Raw genomic sequence first — 15,000 nt, forward strand, 5'->3', positions numbered from 1 at the left:
ATAAAGTAGTCTCTGTAATCTTTGTTTCTCTTTGACTCACCTCTTGTCCTCCTTCTCGGATTCCTTGGCCTCGAGGAGCGCCTCCCTCAGCCCCGTGTTGATGGAGGCGACCTTGTTCTGCGCGGCTTCGGGGTTGCCGATGGTGAAGTCCCAGCCGCCCAAGACCTTCCACGTGAAGGTGCTCTCGTCGTCGTCGGCGAGCTTCGACATCCGGGAGTTCGCGGCCATCCTGCGGAAAAGGGACGTGAAAGCAAGCTTCTTTCCACACTCGAACAATATTGCTTTGAAGTCAAATTCCGTGATAAGTCAGCAAAACTTGCCATAAACATTGCCATCCTCACGCTTCATTCTTACAACTACTCACTTCCTGAGAATCGCCACGAAGCTGTAGGCGTAGACAGCAACGGAGGTGAGGAAGTACGCGAGAGGTAGCCTATAGCCTTCCCTAGTTTTGGGAGTCTTGCTATAATAGCCGTAGAAGATGGGCGAATACCTCAGGATACCCTCGAAGTCCCACATCACCTTGAAGTCATAGGCGCTGATGACTTCGTCTGGCAGGAGGCTCTTCCTCTCCCCAGCCTTGCTCCTGTCAGACGCCAAGAACTGGAGGAGGGGAGTCAGTCAGTGTTTTAGAAGAGAGAATTTGCCTTGTGGAAGTTGGGCTTCATAACCTTTAAGAGGTGATCACAAAATCACGAGGGAAGATAATGCGACTAAAAGGGAGAAGAGAAAAAATTGAAAAAAAGGCGATAGTAAGCACGCACGATAATATAACAAAAACGAAGTAATCAACATTAGTCCTCAACCAACTGGTTCTCGAAAAAACTATGAACGGAGAAAATAAAATAAACCAAGCGCGAGAAAATAACACACTACCTCAGGTATGATGACGAATGCGGTGAGAAATGCGGTGAGGGCGATGTTGAGACCGAGGACCCAGCGCAGGAAGGTGAAGTAGGACGCCACCGCCGACCCGAAATAGGATTCAATCGTCTTGATACGCCCTTGCCACGGCTCGACCCCCCTCACCCACACGTACACCGCCCGCGCCCCCGCCCGCACCACCTGTCAACGGGGTTTAAGTGGCGTCAATAACGAATTTTGGAAATTGCAATCAATCACACTTTTCCTAAAACAAGGAACAAAAACCGTGTTCCGAAACGTGAAGCCGAAACTTGAATCCTTAACGAGACTGCAACGGACAAAAAATATAATAAATAAATGAATAAAAAATGGGTCAAAAATACACTAGCTCTTCCCTATTCATCCAGGGAAAGAAATCTTCTATACACTCGCAAATTCGCACTTATACACCCTAACAATCTCTCTATCTATCTATCTTACCTATTCCTATCTCTATCTCTATCTCTATTTCCCTCGCTACCTCCCCCTACCCCCACCCTCTCTCTCTGTCTCTCTCTCTCTCTCTCTCTCTCTCTCTCTCTCTCTCTCTCTCTCTCTCTCTCTCTCTCTCTCTCTCTCTCTCTCTCACACACACACACACACACACACACACACACACACACACACACACACACACTCACACTCACACTCACACTCACACTCACACTCACACTCACACTCACACTCACACTCACACTCACACTCACACTCACACACTCACACTCACACACTCACTCACTCACCCACTCTCTCTCTATCCCTCTATGTCTCTCAATCTCTGTCTCTACCCCCTTCTCCCTCTCCCTCCCTCCTCACCCTCCTGGCGCGGATGAAATATCTGAGGAGGACGTCCTTGGTGCTGGTGCTCTGGGCGAGGCGCTCCTCCAGCTCCCCCTCGTGGCGCTGGATGTAGGAGCGAGCCGATCGCGCGAGACGAAGCTTCCTTGGGGGGGATTGATGTTATTGATACTGCGAAGGATATTGTTATTGATGATGATAATACATATATCCACAACACAAGTGAAGTATTTAACCCGTTTCGAATATACTTTCTCCCTGGTCCTCAACCCTCCCCCCCACCCCCTCTTACCTGCCAATGGGCCAGGGCTGGTGCTTCACCCCCGCCAGGACCTCCTTGTGGATCCTGAGGGTCTCCACCACCTCCTCGCCCTCCATGTCCACGATCGTACTTCCGCTGTTAAAGGAAAATAGAGAATAATAAAGAGGTAGAGATGGGAGAAGTGATAAAGAAGCTTTTGTGGTTGTTTCGCTTATTCGATTGTTGTTTTCGCGTTTATAGGTAGTTGACTAGTTTATGAGTTTGCCGTGTATGTTTTGCAGTTATGGATCCCTCTCTCCCTCTCTCCCTCTCTATCTCTCTCTCTCTCTCTCTCTCTCTCTCTCTCTCTCTCTCTCTCTCTCTCTCTCTCTCTCTCTCTCTCTCTCTCTCTCCCATCCCTCCCCTCCCTCCCTCCCTCCCTCCCTCCCTCTCTCTCTCTCTCTCTCTCTCTCTCTCTCTCTCTCTCTCTCTCTCTCTCTCTCTCTCTCCTCCCTCCTCCCTCCCTCCCCTCCCTCCCTCCCTCCCCTCCCTCCCACTCCCTCCCTCCCTCCTCTCTCTCTCCCCTCTTCCTCTCTCTCTCCCTCTTCCTCTCTCTCTCCCTCTTCCCTCTCTCTCTCTCTCCCTCTCCTCTCTCTCTCCCTCTTCTCCTCTCTCTCTCCCTCTTCTCCTCTCTCTCGTCTCCCTCTTCTCCTCTCTCTCTCCCTCTCCCTCTCCCTCTCTGCTCTCCCTTCTTCCTCTCTCTCTCCCCTCTCTCCTCTCTCTCTCTCTCCCTCTCTTCCTCTCTCTCTCTCCCTCTTCCTCTCTCTCTCCCTCTTCCTCTCTCTCTCCCTCTTCCTCTCTCCTCTCTCCCTCTTCCTCTTCCCTCTCTCTCCCTCTTCCTCTTCGTCTCTCTCTCTCTCTTCCTCTTCCTCTCTCTCTCCCTCCTTCCTCTTCCTCCCTCTCCCTCTTCCTTCCTCCTTTCTCTCTCCCTCTTCCTCTTCCCTCTCTCTCTCCCTCTTCCTCTTCCTCTCTCTCTCCCTCTCTTTCCTCTTTCCTCTCTCCTCTTCCTCTTCCTCTTCCTCTCTCTTCTCCCTCTTCCTTCCTTCCTCTCTCTCCTTCCTCTTCCTCTTCCTCTCTCTCTCTCCTTCCTCTTCCTCTTCCTCTCTCTCTCTCCTTCCTCTTCCTCTTCCTCTCTCTCTCTCCTTCCTCTTCCTCTTCCTCTCTCTCTCTCCTTCCTCTTCCTCTTCCTCTCTCTCTCTCCTTCCTCTTCCTCTTCCTCTCTCTCTCTCTCCTTCCTCTTCCTCTCTCTCTCTCCCTTCCTCTTCCTCTCTCTCTCTCCCCCTTCCTCTTCCTCTCTCTCTCTCCCTTCCTCTTCCTCTCTCTCTCTCCCTTCCTCTTCCTCTCTCTCTCTCTCCCTTCCTCTTCCTCTCTCTCTCCCTCTTCCTCCTCTCTCTCTCCTCTTCCTCCTTCCTCTCTATCTCCCTCTTCCTCTCTCTCCTCCTCTTCTTCCTCTTCTCTCCTTTCCTCTCTCTCTCCCTCTTTCCTCTCTCTCTCTCCCTCTTCCTCCTCTTCCCTCTCTCTCTCCCTCTCTTCCCTTCTTCCTCTCTCTCTCCCACTCTTCCTTCCTCTCTCCTCTTCCTTCCTCTCTCTCCCTCTTCCTTCTCCTTCCCCCTCTTTCCTCTTTCCCTCTCTTCCCTCCTTCCTCTTCCTCTCTCTCTCTCCTCTTCACTCTTCCTCTCTCTCTCCCTCTTCCTCTTCCTCTCTCTCTCTCTCTCCCTCCTTCCTCTTCCTCTCTCTCCCTCTTCCTCTTCCTCTCTCTCTCTCTCTTCTCTTCCTTCCTCTCTCTCTCCCTCTTCTCCTTCTCTCTCCCTTTCTTCCTTCTTCCTCTCTCTCTCTCCCTCTTCCTCTTCCCTTCTCTCTCTCCCTCTTCCTCTTCCTCTCTCTCTCCCTCTTCCTCTTCTCTCTCTCTCCCTCTTCCTCTTCCTCCCTCTTCCTCCTCTTCCTCTCTCTCCTCTTCCTCTTCCTCTCTCTCCTTCCTTCCTCTCCTCTTCCTCTCTCTCTCCCTCTTTCCTCTCTCTCTCCCTCTCTCCCTTCCTCTCTCCCCTCTTCCTCTTCCTCTCTCTCCCTCTTCTGTCTCTCTCCCTCTTCCTCTCTCTCCTCTTCCTCTCTCCTCTTCCTCCTTCCTCTCTCTCTCCCTCTTCTCTCTCTTCCTCTCTCTCTCCCTCTTCCCCTTCCCTCTCTCTCTCCCTCTTCCTCTTCCCTCCCTCTTCCTCTTCCTCTCTCTCTCCTCTTCCTTCTCTCTCTCTCTCCCTCTCTTCCTCTTCCTCTCATCTCCTCTTCCTCTCTCTCCTCTTCCTCTCTCTCCCTCTTCCTCTCTCTCTCCTCTCTTCCTCTCTCCCTCTTCCTCTCTCTTCCTCTTCCTCTTCCTCTCTCTCCTCTTCCCTCTCTCTCCTCTTCCTCTTCCTCTCTCCTCTTCCTCTCCTCTCTCCCTCTTCCTCTTCCTCTCTCTCTCCCTTCCTCTTCCTCTCTCTCTCCCTCTTCTCTTCCTCTCTTCTCTCTCTCCCTCTTCCTCTCTCCTTCCTTCTTCCTTCCTCCTCTCTCTCCTTCCTTCCTCTTCCTCTCCTCTCTTCCCTCTTCCTCTCTCTCCCTCTTCCTTCCCCTCTCTCTCCCTCTTCCTCTTCCTCTCTCTCTCTCTCCCCTTCTTCCTCCTTTCCCTCTCTCTCCCTCCACTATTCTTCACTCTTTCCTCTCTCTCTCTCCTCTTCCTCTTCCTCTCTCTCTCCCTCTTCCTCTTCCTCTCTCTCTCTCCCTCTTCCTCTTCCTCTCTCTCCCTCCTCTTCCTCTCTCTCCCTCTTCCTTCCTCTCTCTCTCCCTCTCTCTCTCTCTCTTCTCTCTTTCCTCTCTCTCTCTCTCTCTCTCTCTCTCTCTCTCTCTCTCTCTCTCTTCTCCCTCCCTCCTCTCTCCCTCTTCCTCTTTGCTCTCCCTCTTCCTCTTCTCTGCTCTCTCTCTCTCTCTTCCTCTCCCTCTCTCTCCCTCCCTCCCTCCCTCCCTCTCTCCCTCCCTCCTTCCTACTCTCTCTCCCTCTTCCTCTCTCTCTCTCCTCTTCCCTCTCTCTCTCCTCTTCCTCTCTCTCTCCCTCTTCCTCTTCCTCTCTCTCTTTCACTCTTCCTCTCTCTCATTCACTCTTCCTCTCTCTCATTCACTCTTCCTCTCTCTCATTCACTCTTCCTCTCTCTCTCTTCCTCTTCCTCTCTCAATCTTTCCCTCTTCCTCTCTCTCTTTCCCTCTTCCTCTCTCACTCTTTCCCTCTTCCTCTCTCACTCTTTCCCTCTTCCTCTCTCTCTTTCACTCTTCCTCTCTCTCTCCCTCTTCCTCTTCCTCTCCCTCTCACTCTTCCTATTCCTCTCTCCCACTTCCTATTCCTCTCTCCCACTTCCTATTCCTCTCTCCCACTTCCTATTCCTCTCTCCCACTTCCTATTCCTCTCTCCCTCTTCCTATTCCTCTCTCCCTCTTCCTCTTCCTCTCTTTCTCTTCCTCTTCCCTCTTCCCTCTCTCTCTCCCTCTTCCCTCTTCCTCTCTCTCTCCCTCTCTTCCTCTTCCTCTCTCTCTCCCTCTTCCTCTTGCCTCTCTCTCCTCTTCTCCTCTTCCTTCTCTCTCCTCTTCCTCTTCCTCTCTCTCCCTCTTCCTCCTTCCCTCTCCTATCTCCTCTTCCCCTCACTCTCCCTCTCTCTCTCCCTCTTCCTCTTCCTCTCTCTCTCATCCCCTTTCCTTTCCCTCTTCCTCCTCTCTCTCTCTCTCCCTCTTTCCTTCCTTCCTCTCTCTCTCCCTCTCTCCTCTCTCCTCTCTCTCCCTCTCTCTCTTCCTCTCTCCCCTCTTCCCTCTTCCTCTCTCTCTCCCTCTTCCTCTTCCTCTCTCTCTCCTCTCTTCCTTTCTTCCTCTCTCTCTCCCTCTTCCTCTTCCCTCTCTCTCTCTCTCTCCCTCTTCCCTCTTTCCTCTCTCTCTCTCCCTTCCTCTTCCTCTCCTCTCCCTCTTCCTCTCCTCTCTCTCTCCCTCCTTCCTCTTCCTCTCTCTCTCCTTCCTCTTCCTCTCTCTCTCCTTCCTCTTCCTCTTCCTCTTCCTCTCTCTCTCCTTCCTCTTCCTCTTCCTCTCTCTCTCCTTCCTCTTCCTCTCTCCCTCTTCCTTCTTCCTCTCTCTCCCTCTTCCTCTTCCTCTCTCTCCCTCTCCTCTCCTCTCTCCTCTTCCTCTCTCTCTCCCTTCCCTTTCCTCTTCTCCTCTTCTTCCTCTTCCTCTCTCCCCATTCTCTCTTCTTCCTCTCCCTCTCTCTCTCCCTTCCTCTTCCTCTCTCTCTCTCTCTCTTCCTCTTCCTCTTCCTCTCTCCCTCTTCCTCTCTCCCTCCCTCTCTCTCCCTCTTCCTCTTCCTCTTCCTCTCTCCCTCTTTCCTCTTCTCCCTTCTCTCTCTCCCTCTTCCTCCTTCCTCTCTCTCTCCCTCTTTCCTCTTCTTCCTCTCTCTCTCTCCTCTTCCTCTCTCTCCTCTTCCTCTTCCCTCTCTCTCTCCCTCTTCCTTCCTCTCTCTCTCCCTCTTCCTCCTTCCTCTCTCTCTCTTCCTCTTCTCCTCTCCCTCCCTTTTCCTCTCTCTCCCTCTTCCTCTTCCTCTCTCTCTCCCTACCCTTCCTTCTTCCTCTCTCCTTCCTCTTCCTCTCTCTCCCTCTTCCCTTCTCTCCTCTTCCTCTTCCTCTCTCTCCCTCCTCTTCCTCTCTCCTCTTCCTTCTCCTCTCTCTCCCTCTTCCTCTTCCTCTCTCCACTCTTCCTCTTCCTCTCTCTCTCTCCCTCTTCCTCTTCCTCTCTCTCTCCCTCTTCTCTCTCTCTCTTCTCTCTCTCCCTCTTCCTCCTTCCTCTCTCACTCTCTCTTCCTCTTCCCTCTCTCTTCCTCTTCCTCTTCCTCTCTCTCCCTCTTCTCTCTTCCTCTCTCTCCCTTCCTCTTCTTCCTCCCTCTTCCCTCTTCCTCTCTCTCTCCCTGCTTCCTTCTTTCCTCTCTCTCTCCCTTCCTCCTCTTCCTCTCTCTCTCTCCCCTTCTTCCCTCTCTCCTCCCTCTCTCCTCTTCCTCTCTCTCTCCCTCTTCCTCTTCCCTCCCTTCCTCTTCCTCTCTCTCTCTCCCTCTTCCTCTCTCTCTCCCTCTTCTCTCTCCCTCTCTTCCTCTTCCTCTCTCTCTCCCTCTTCCTTCCTCTCTCTCTCTCTCCCTCTTCCTCTCTTCCTCTCTCTCTCCCTCTTCCTCTTCCTCTCTCTCTCCTTCCTCTTCTTCTTCCTCTCTCTCTCCTTCCTCTTCTTCTTCCTCTCTCTCTCCTTCCTCTTCCTCTCTCTCTCCTTCCTCTTCCTCTTCCTCTCTCTCTTCTTCCTCTTCCTCTTCCTCTCTCTCTTCTTCCTCTTCCTCTTCCTCTCTCTCTTCTTCCTCTTCCTCTCTCCTCTTCCTCTCTCTCTCCCTCTTCCTCTCTCTCCTCTTCCTCTCTCTCTCCCTCTTCCTCTCTCTCCTCTTCTTCCTCTCTCTCCCTCTTCCTCTCTCTCTCCCTTCCTCTCTTCCTCTCTCTCTCCCTTCACTTTCCTCTCTCTCCCTCTTCCTTCCTTTCTCTCTCTCCCTCTTCCTCTTCTCTCTCTCTCTCCCTCTTCCTCTTCCTCTCTCCTCTTCCTCTTCCTCTCTCCTCTTCCTTCTCCTCTCTCCTCTTCCCTTCCTTCTCTCTCCCTCCTCCTCTTCCTCTCTCTTCCTCTTCCTCTTCCTCTCTCTCTCCTTCCTCTTCCTCTTCCCCTCTCTCTCCCACTTCCTCTTCCTCTTCCTCTCTCTCTCCCACTTCCTCTTCCTCTTCCTCTCTCTCTCCTTCTTTTTCCTCTTCCTCTCTCTCTCTCCCTCTTTCTCTTCTTCCTCTCTCTCCCTCTTCCTCTTCCTCTCTCTCTCTCTCCTCTTCCCTGCTTTCCTCTCTCTCTCTCTCCTTCTTCTCCTCTTCTCTCTCTCTCTCCCGCTCGTCTCCTCTTCTCTCTCTCTCTCCCCCTTCTCCTCTTCTCTCCCTCTTCTCCTCTTCTCTCCCTCTCTCTCCCTTCCCTCTCTCCTCCCTCTTCCTCTCCCTCTCCTCTTCCTCTCTCTCCCTCTTTCCTCTTTCCTCCTCTATCTCCTCTTCCTCTCTACTCTCCTCTTCCTCTCTCTCTCCGTCTCTTCCTCTCTCTCTCCCTTCTCTTCCTCTTCCTCTCTCTCTCCCTTCCTTCCTCTCTTCTCCCTCCTTCCCTTCTTCCTCTCTCTCTCTCCCTCTTCTCCCTCTTCCTCTCTCTCACTTCCCTCCTTCTCCTCTTCCCTCTCTCTCTCTCCCTCTTCCCTTATCTTCCTCTCCTCTCTCTTCCATCTTCCTCTCCTCTCTCCCTCTTCCTCTTCCTCTCTCTCTCTCCCTCTTCCTCTTCTCCCTCTCTCTCTCTCCCTCTTCCCTCTTCTCTCTCTCTCTCCCTCCTTCCTCTCTCCCTCTCTCTCTCCCTCTTCCTCTTCCCTCTCTCTCCCTCTCTTCCTCTCTCTCCCTCTTCCTTCCTCTCTCTCCCTCTTCTCTCCTCTTCCTCTTCCTCTCTTCCTCTCTCCCTCTTCCTCTTCCTCTCTCTCTCTCCTGTTCTTCCTCTTCCTCTTCCTCTCTCTCCCTCTTTCCTCTTCTCTCCTCTCTCCCTCTCTCCTCTTCCTCTCTTCCTAGAGACTCTCCTCTTCCTCTTCCTCTCTCTCCTCTCCTCTTCCTCTTCCTCTCCTCTTCCTCTTCCTCTCTTCCTTCCTCTCTCTCCTCTTCCTCTTTCTTCTCCTCTCTCTCCCTCTCCCTCTTCCTCTCTCTCTCTCTCCCTCTTCCTCTCTCTCTCTCCCTCTTCCTCTTCCTCTCTCTCTCTCTTCCTCTTCCTCCGTCTCTCTCCCTCTCCTTCCTCTTCCTCCGTCTCTCTCCCTCTCCTTCCTCTTCCATCTCTCCTCTTCCCTCTTCCCTCCCTCTTCCTCTTCCTTCTCTCTCTGTCACCTCTTCCTCTTCCTCTCTCTCCCTCTTCCTCTTCCTCTCTCTCCCTTCCTTCCTCTCTCTCCCTTCCCTTCCCTTCCTCCTCTCCTCTCTCTCTCCTCTCTTCTCTCCTCTCTCTCCTTCCTCTCTCTCCTCCTCTTCCTCTCTCTCCCTCTTCCTTCCTTCCTTCTCTCTCCTTCTTCCTCTCCTCTCTCTCTCCTCTTTCCTTCCCTCCTCTCTCTCTCTCTCCCTCTTCCTCCTCTCTCTCTCCTTCCTCCTCTTCCTCCTCTCTCTCCCTCTTCCTCTTCCTCTCTCTCTCCTCTCCTCTCCTCTCCTTTCCTCTTTCCTCTCTCTCTCCCTCTTCCTCTTCCTCTTCTCTCCTCTTCCTCTCCTCTCTCTCTCTCCCACCCTCATTTCCTCTTCCCTCTCTCTCTCCCTCTTCCTCTTCCTCTCTCTCTCCCTCTTCCTCTTCCTCTCTCCTCTTTCCTCTTCCCTCTCTCTCTCCCTCTTCCTCTTCGTCTCTCTCTCCCTACCCTTCCTTCTTCCTCCCTCCCTCTTCCTCTTCCTCTTCCTCTCTCTCCCTCTTCCTTTCCTCTCTCTCTCCCTCTTCCTTCCTCTCTCTCTCCCTCTTCCTCTTCCTCTCTCTCCCTCTTTTCCTCTTCCTCTCTCTCTCTCCCTCTTCCTCCTTCCTCTCCTCCTCTCCCTCTTCCTCTTCCTCTCCCTTCTCTCCCTCTTCCTCTCTCTCCCTTCCTCTTCCTCTCTCTCCCTCTTCCTCTTCCTCTCTCTCCTCTTCCTCTTCCCTCTCTCTCTCTCTCTCTCTCTCTCTCTCCCTCCCTCTTCCTCTTCTCTCTCTCTCCCCCTCTTCCTCTTCCTCCTCTCTCTCTCTCCCTTCTTCCTCTTCCTCTCTCCTCTTCCTCTTCCTCTCTCTCCTCTTCCTTCTTCCTCTCTCTCTCTCCCTCTTCCTCTTCCTCTCTCTCTCTCCCTCTTCCTCTTCCTCTCTCTCTCCCTCTTCCCTTCCTTCCTCTCTCCCTCTTCCTCTTCCTCCTCTCTCTCTCCTTCCTCTTCCTCTCTCCCTTCCTCTTCCCTCTCTCTCTCCCTCTTCCTCTCTCCTCCTCTCTCCTCTTCCTCTTCCTCCCTCCTCTTCCTCTCTCTCTCCCTCTTCCTTTCCTCCTCTTCCTTCCTCTCTCTTCTCCCTCTTCCTTCCTCTCTCTCCCTTCCTCTTCCTCTCTCTCTCTCCCTTCCTTCCTCTTCCTCTCTCTCTCTCCTTCCTCTTCCTCTTCCTCTCTCTCTCTCTCCTTCCTCTTCCTCTCTCTCTCAATCTCTTCCTCTTCCTCTCTCTCTCCCTCTTCCTCTTCCTCTCTTCTCTCTCCTCTTCCTCTCTCTCTCTCTCCCTCCTCCTCTTCCTTCTCTCTCCCCTCTTCCTCTTTCCTCTCTCTCTCTCTCCCCCTCTTCCTTCCTCTCTCTCTCCCTCTTCCTCTTCTCCCTCTCTCTCCCTTCCTTCCTCTCTCTCCCTTCTCCTCTCTCCCTCTTCTCCTCTTCCTCTCTCTCTCCCTCTTCCTCTCTCTCCTTCTTCTCCTCTTCCTCTCTCTCCCTCTTCCTCTTCTCCTCTCTCTCTCCCTCCTCTCTTCCTCTCTCTCTCTCTTCTCCTTCTTCCTCTTCCTCTCTCTCCCTCTCTTCCTCCTTCCTCTCTCTCTCTCCTCTTCCTCTCTTCCTCTCTCTCCTTCCTCTTCCTCTCTCTCTCCCTCTTCCTCTCTCCTCTCTCTCTCCTCTCTCCTCTCTCCTCTCTCTCTCCCTCTTCCCTCTTCCTCTCTCTCTCTCTCTCCCTCTTCCTCTTCCTCTCTCTCTCCTCCTTCTTCTCTCTCTCTCCCTCCTCTCTCTCCCTCTTCTCCTCTCTCTCTCCCTCTTCCTCTCTCTTTCTTCTACCTCTTCCTCTCTCTCTCCTCTTCCTTCCTCTCTCTCTCCCTCTTCCCTTCCTCTCTCTCTCTCCCTCTTCCTCTTCCTCTCTCTCCCTCTTCCTCCTTCCTCTCTCTCTCCTCTTCCTCTTCCCTCTCTCCTCCTTCCTCTTCCTCTCTCTCTCTCCTCTTCCTCTTCCTCTCTGTAAAACTCTCTTCCTCCTTCCTCTTCCTCTCTCCTCTTCCTCTTCCTCTCTCTCCCTCTTTCCTCTCTCTCCCTCTTCCTCTTCCTCTCTCTATCCCTCTTCCTCTTCCTCTCTCTCTCCTCTTCCTCTTCCTCTCTCTCCTTCTTCCTCTCTCTCTTCTTCCTCCTTCCTCTCTCTCCCTTCCTTCCTCTCTCTCTCTCCCTCTCCTCTCTTCCCTCTCTCCCTATTCCTCTTCCTCTCTCTCTCCCTCTTCCTCTCTCTTCCTCTTCCTCTCTCCTCTCTCTCCTCTTCCTCTTCCTCTCCCTTCCTCTTCCTCTCTCTCCCCTCTCTCCTCTTCTCCTCTCCTCTCTCCTCTTCCTCATCTTCCTTCCCTCTCTTTCCCCCCTCTCTCTCTCCTCTTCCTCTTCTCCTCTCTCTCCCTCTTCCTCTCCTCTCCTCTTCCTCCTCTCTCTCCTCTTCCTTCCTTCCTCTTCTCTCTCTCCCTCTTCCTCTTCCTCTCTCTCTCTCCTCCTTCCTCTCTCTCCCTCTCTCTCTCCTCTTCCTCTCTCCCTCTCTCTCCTCTTCCTCTTCCTCTCTCCTCTTCCTCTTCCCTCTCTATCTCCCTCTTCTCTCCCTCCTCTCTCTCTCCCTTCTCCTCTCTCTCCCTCTTCTCTCTCTCTCTCCCTCTTCCTCTTCCTCTCTCTCTCTCCCTCTTACTCTTCCTGTTCCTCTTCCTCTCTCTCCCTCCTCCCTCTTCCTCTCTCTCTCCCTCTTCCTCTTCCTCTCCTCTCTCCTCTTCTCTTCCTCTCTCCTCTCTCCTTCCTCCTTCCTCCCTCTCTCCTCTTCTCCTCTTCCTCTCTCTCTCTCTCCTCTTCCTCTTCCTCTCTCTCCCTCTTCCTCTTCCTCTCTCCCTCTTCCCTTCTTCCTTCCTCCTCTTCCTCTCTCTCTCCCTTCTTCCTTCCTCTCCCTCTTCCTCTTTCTCCTTCCCTCTTCCTCTTCCTCTTATCCCTTTCTCCTCTTCCTCTCTTTCTCCTCTTCCTCTTCCTCTTCCTCTCTCTCTCTCCCTCCCTCTTCCTCTTCCTCTCTCTCTCTCCTTCCTCTTCCTCTTCCTCTCTCTCTCTCCTTCCTTCCTCTCTCTCTCCCTTCTCTCTCTCTCTCCCTCTCTTCCTCTCCTTCTCCCTCTTTTCATCTCCTTCTTCCTCTCTCTCTCCCTCTTCCTCTTCCTCTCTCCCTCTCCTTCCTCCTCCTCTTCCTTCCTCTCTCTCTCTCCCTCTTCCTCTTCCTCCCTCTCTCCTCTTCCTCTCTCTCCCTCTTCCTCTTCTCCTCTCTCTCCCTCTTCCCTCTTCCTCTTCCTCTCTCCCCTCTCCTCTTCCTCCCTCTTCCTCTTCCTCTCCCCCTTCTCCTTCCTCTTCCTCTCTCTCCCTTCCTTCCTCTTCCTCTCTCTCTCCCCCTTCCTCTTCCTCTCTCTCTCTCCTCTTCCTCTCCTCCTCTCTCTCCCTCTCCTTCCTTCCTCTCTCTCCCTCTTCCTCCTCTCTCTCCTCTTCCTCTTCCCTCTCTCTCTCCCTCTTCCTCTCTCTCTCTCTCCCTCTTCCTCTCTCTCCTCCTCTTCCTCTCTCTCCTCTCTTTCCTCTCTCACTCCCTTTCTTCCTCTTCCTCTCTCTCCCTCTTCCTTCCTCTCTCTCTCCCTCTTCCTCTCTCTCTCTCTCCGTCCCTCCCTCTTCCTCTTCCTCTCTCTCTCTCTCTCCGTCCCTCCCTCTTCCTCTTCCTCTCTCTCTCTCCCTCTTCCCTCTTCTCTCTCTCTCCCTCTTCCTCTTCCTCTCTCTCTCCCTCTTCCTCTTCCTCTCTCTCTCTCTCTCTCATTCTCATTCTCTCTCTCTCCCTCTCTTCCTCTTCCTCTCTCCCTCTCCCTCTCCTCTCCCTCTCCCTCTCTCTCTCCCTCTTCCTCTCCATTCCCTCTCTCTACCTCTTCCTCTCTCTCCCTCTTCCTCTTCCCTCTCTCTCTCCCTCTTCCTCTCCATTCCCTCTCTCTCCCTCTTCCTCTCCATTCCCTCTCTCTCCCTTCTTCCTCTTCCCTCTCTCTCCCTCTTCCTCTCTCTCTCTCTCCCTCTTCCTTCTTCCTCTTCTCCCTTCCTCTTCCTCTCTCTCTCCCTCTTCCTTCCTTCCTCTCTCTCTCCCCCTCTTCCTCTCTTCCTCTCTCACATCTCTCATCCTCTCTCATCTCTCCCTCTTCTCATCTTCCTCTCATTCTCATTCTCTCCTATCATATCTCATTCCTCATTCTCATTCCTCATTCTCATTCTCTCCTCTCTCCTCTCTCTCTCTCTCTCTTCCTTCCTCTCTCTCCCTTCCTTCTCCCTCTTCTCCTCTCTCCTCCTCCTCTTCCTCTCTCCTTCCTCTTCCTCTCTCTCCCTCTTCCCTTCCTCCCTCTCCTTCCTCTCTTCCTCTCTCTCTCTCTCCCTCTCTCCTCTTCCTTCTCTCTCTCCCTCTTCCTCTTCCTCCTCCTCTTCCTCTTCCTCTTCTCCTTCCTCTCTCCTCTCTCCCTCTTCCTCTTCCTCTCTCTCCTCTTCTCCTCTTCCTCTCTCTCTCTCCTCCCTCCTCTTCCCTCTTCCTCCTCTCTCTCTCTCCCTCTTCCTCTTCCTCTCTCCCTCTTCCTCTTCCTCTCTCTCTCCCTCTTCCTCCTCTCTCTCTCCCTCTTCCCTCTCTCTCTCCCCCTCTTCCTCTCTCTCTCCCTCTTCCTCTCTCTCTCCTCTTCCTTCCTCCCTCTTCCCTTCCCTCTCTCTCTCCCTCTCTCCTCCTCTCTCTCTCTCCCTTCCTCTTTCTTTCTTCCCTCTTCCTCTTCCTCTCTTCTTTCTTTCTTTCTTTCTTTCTTTCTTTCTTTCTTCCCTTCCTTCCTCCCTCCCTCCTTCCTCTCTCTATCCCTCTTCCTCTCTCTCCCTCTTCCTCTTCCTCTCTCTCTCCCTCTTCCTCTTCTCCTCTCTTCCTTCCTCTCTCTCTCCCTTCCTCTTCCTCTCCTCTTCCTTCCTCTCTTCTCCTCTTCCTCTTCCTCTCTCTCCCTCTTCCCTTCTCCTCTTCCTTCCTTCTCCCTCTCTCTCTCCCTCTCCTCTTCTTCCTCTTCTCTCTCCCTCTTCCTCTTCCTCTCTCTCTCTCCCTATTCCTTCCTCTCTCTCTCCCTCTTCCTCTCTCTCTCCCTTCCTTCCTCTCTCTCTCCCTCTTCCTCCTCTCTCTCCTCCTCTTCCTCTTCCTCTCGCACTCTCCTCCTCCTCCTCTTCCTCCTCTTCCTCTTCCTCTCGCTCTCCTCTTCCTCTTCCTCTCTTCTCTCCTCTTCTCCTCTCTCTCTCCCTCTTTCTCTTCTTTCTTTCTTTCTCTATTCCTCTTTCTCTTTCTTTCTCCCCCTCTTCCTCTTTCTCTCTCTCCTCTTCCTCTCTCCCTCCTCTCCTCTTCCTCTCTCTCTCTCCTCTTCCTCTCCCTCTCTCTCTCCTCTTCCCTCCTCTCTCCCTCTCTTCCCTCTCTCTCCCTCTTCCTCTTCCTCTCCTCTCCCTCCTCTCCTCTCTCTCCTCTTCCTCTTCCTCTCTCTCTCCTCTTCCTCTCTCTCTCTCCCTCTTCCTCTTCCTCTCTCTCTCCCTCTTCCTCTTCCTCTCTATCTCCTCTCCTCTCTCTCCCTCTTCCTCTCTCTCTCTCTCCCTTCCTCTCTCTCTCCCTCTTCCTCTTCCTCTCTCTCTCTCTCTCTCCCTCTTCCTCTTCCTCTCTCTCTCTCCCTCTTCCCTTCCTCTCTCTCTCTCCCTTCCTCTTCCCTCCCTTCTTCCTCTTCCTCTCTCTCTCTCTCTCCCTCTCTTCCTCTTCCTCTCTCTCTCCTCTTCCTCTTCTCCTCTCTCTCCCTCTTCCTCTTCTCTCCCTCTTCCTCTTTCCTCTCTCCTCTTCCTCTTCTCCTCTCTCCCTCTTCCTCTTCCTTCTCTCTCTCCCTTTCCTCTTCCTCTCTTCTTCCTC

General features: G+C 53.0%; 1 protein-coding gene across 1 annotated transcript in view; it reads right to left on the minus strand.

Moving 5' to 3' along the window:
• The window catches only part of LOC113823777 (transmembrane channel-like protein), a 38,678-nt gene that overhangs the window by 10,565 nt on the left and 13,113 nt on the right, over positions 1-15,000 (minus strand). The window contains exons 6-10 of the mRNA XM_070130702.1: positions 1,994-2,098; positions 1,720-1,846; positions 877-1,065; positions 365-603; positions 41-229 (exon numbers count right to left, since the gene is read on the minus strand). Coding sequence (XP_069986803.1) covers positions 41-229; positions 365-603; positions 877-1,065; positions 1,720-1,846; positions 1,994-2,098 — 849 coding nt within the window. The remainder of the gene's footprint in view (positions 1-40; positions 230-364; positions 604-876; positions 1,066-1,719; positions 1,847-1,993; positions 2,099-15,000) is intronic.

Source organism: Penaeus vannamei, chromosome 2 (genome assembly GCF_042767895.1).
Source record: "Penaeus vannamei isolate JL-2024 chromosome 2, ASM4276789v1, whole genome shotgun sequence".
Taxonomy (NCBI): domain Eukaryota; kingdom Metazoa; phylum Arthropoda; class Malacostraca; order Decapoda; family Penaeidae; genus Penaeus; species Penaeus vannamei.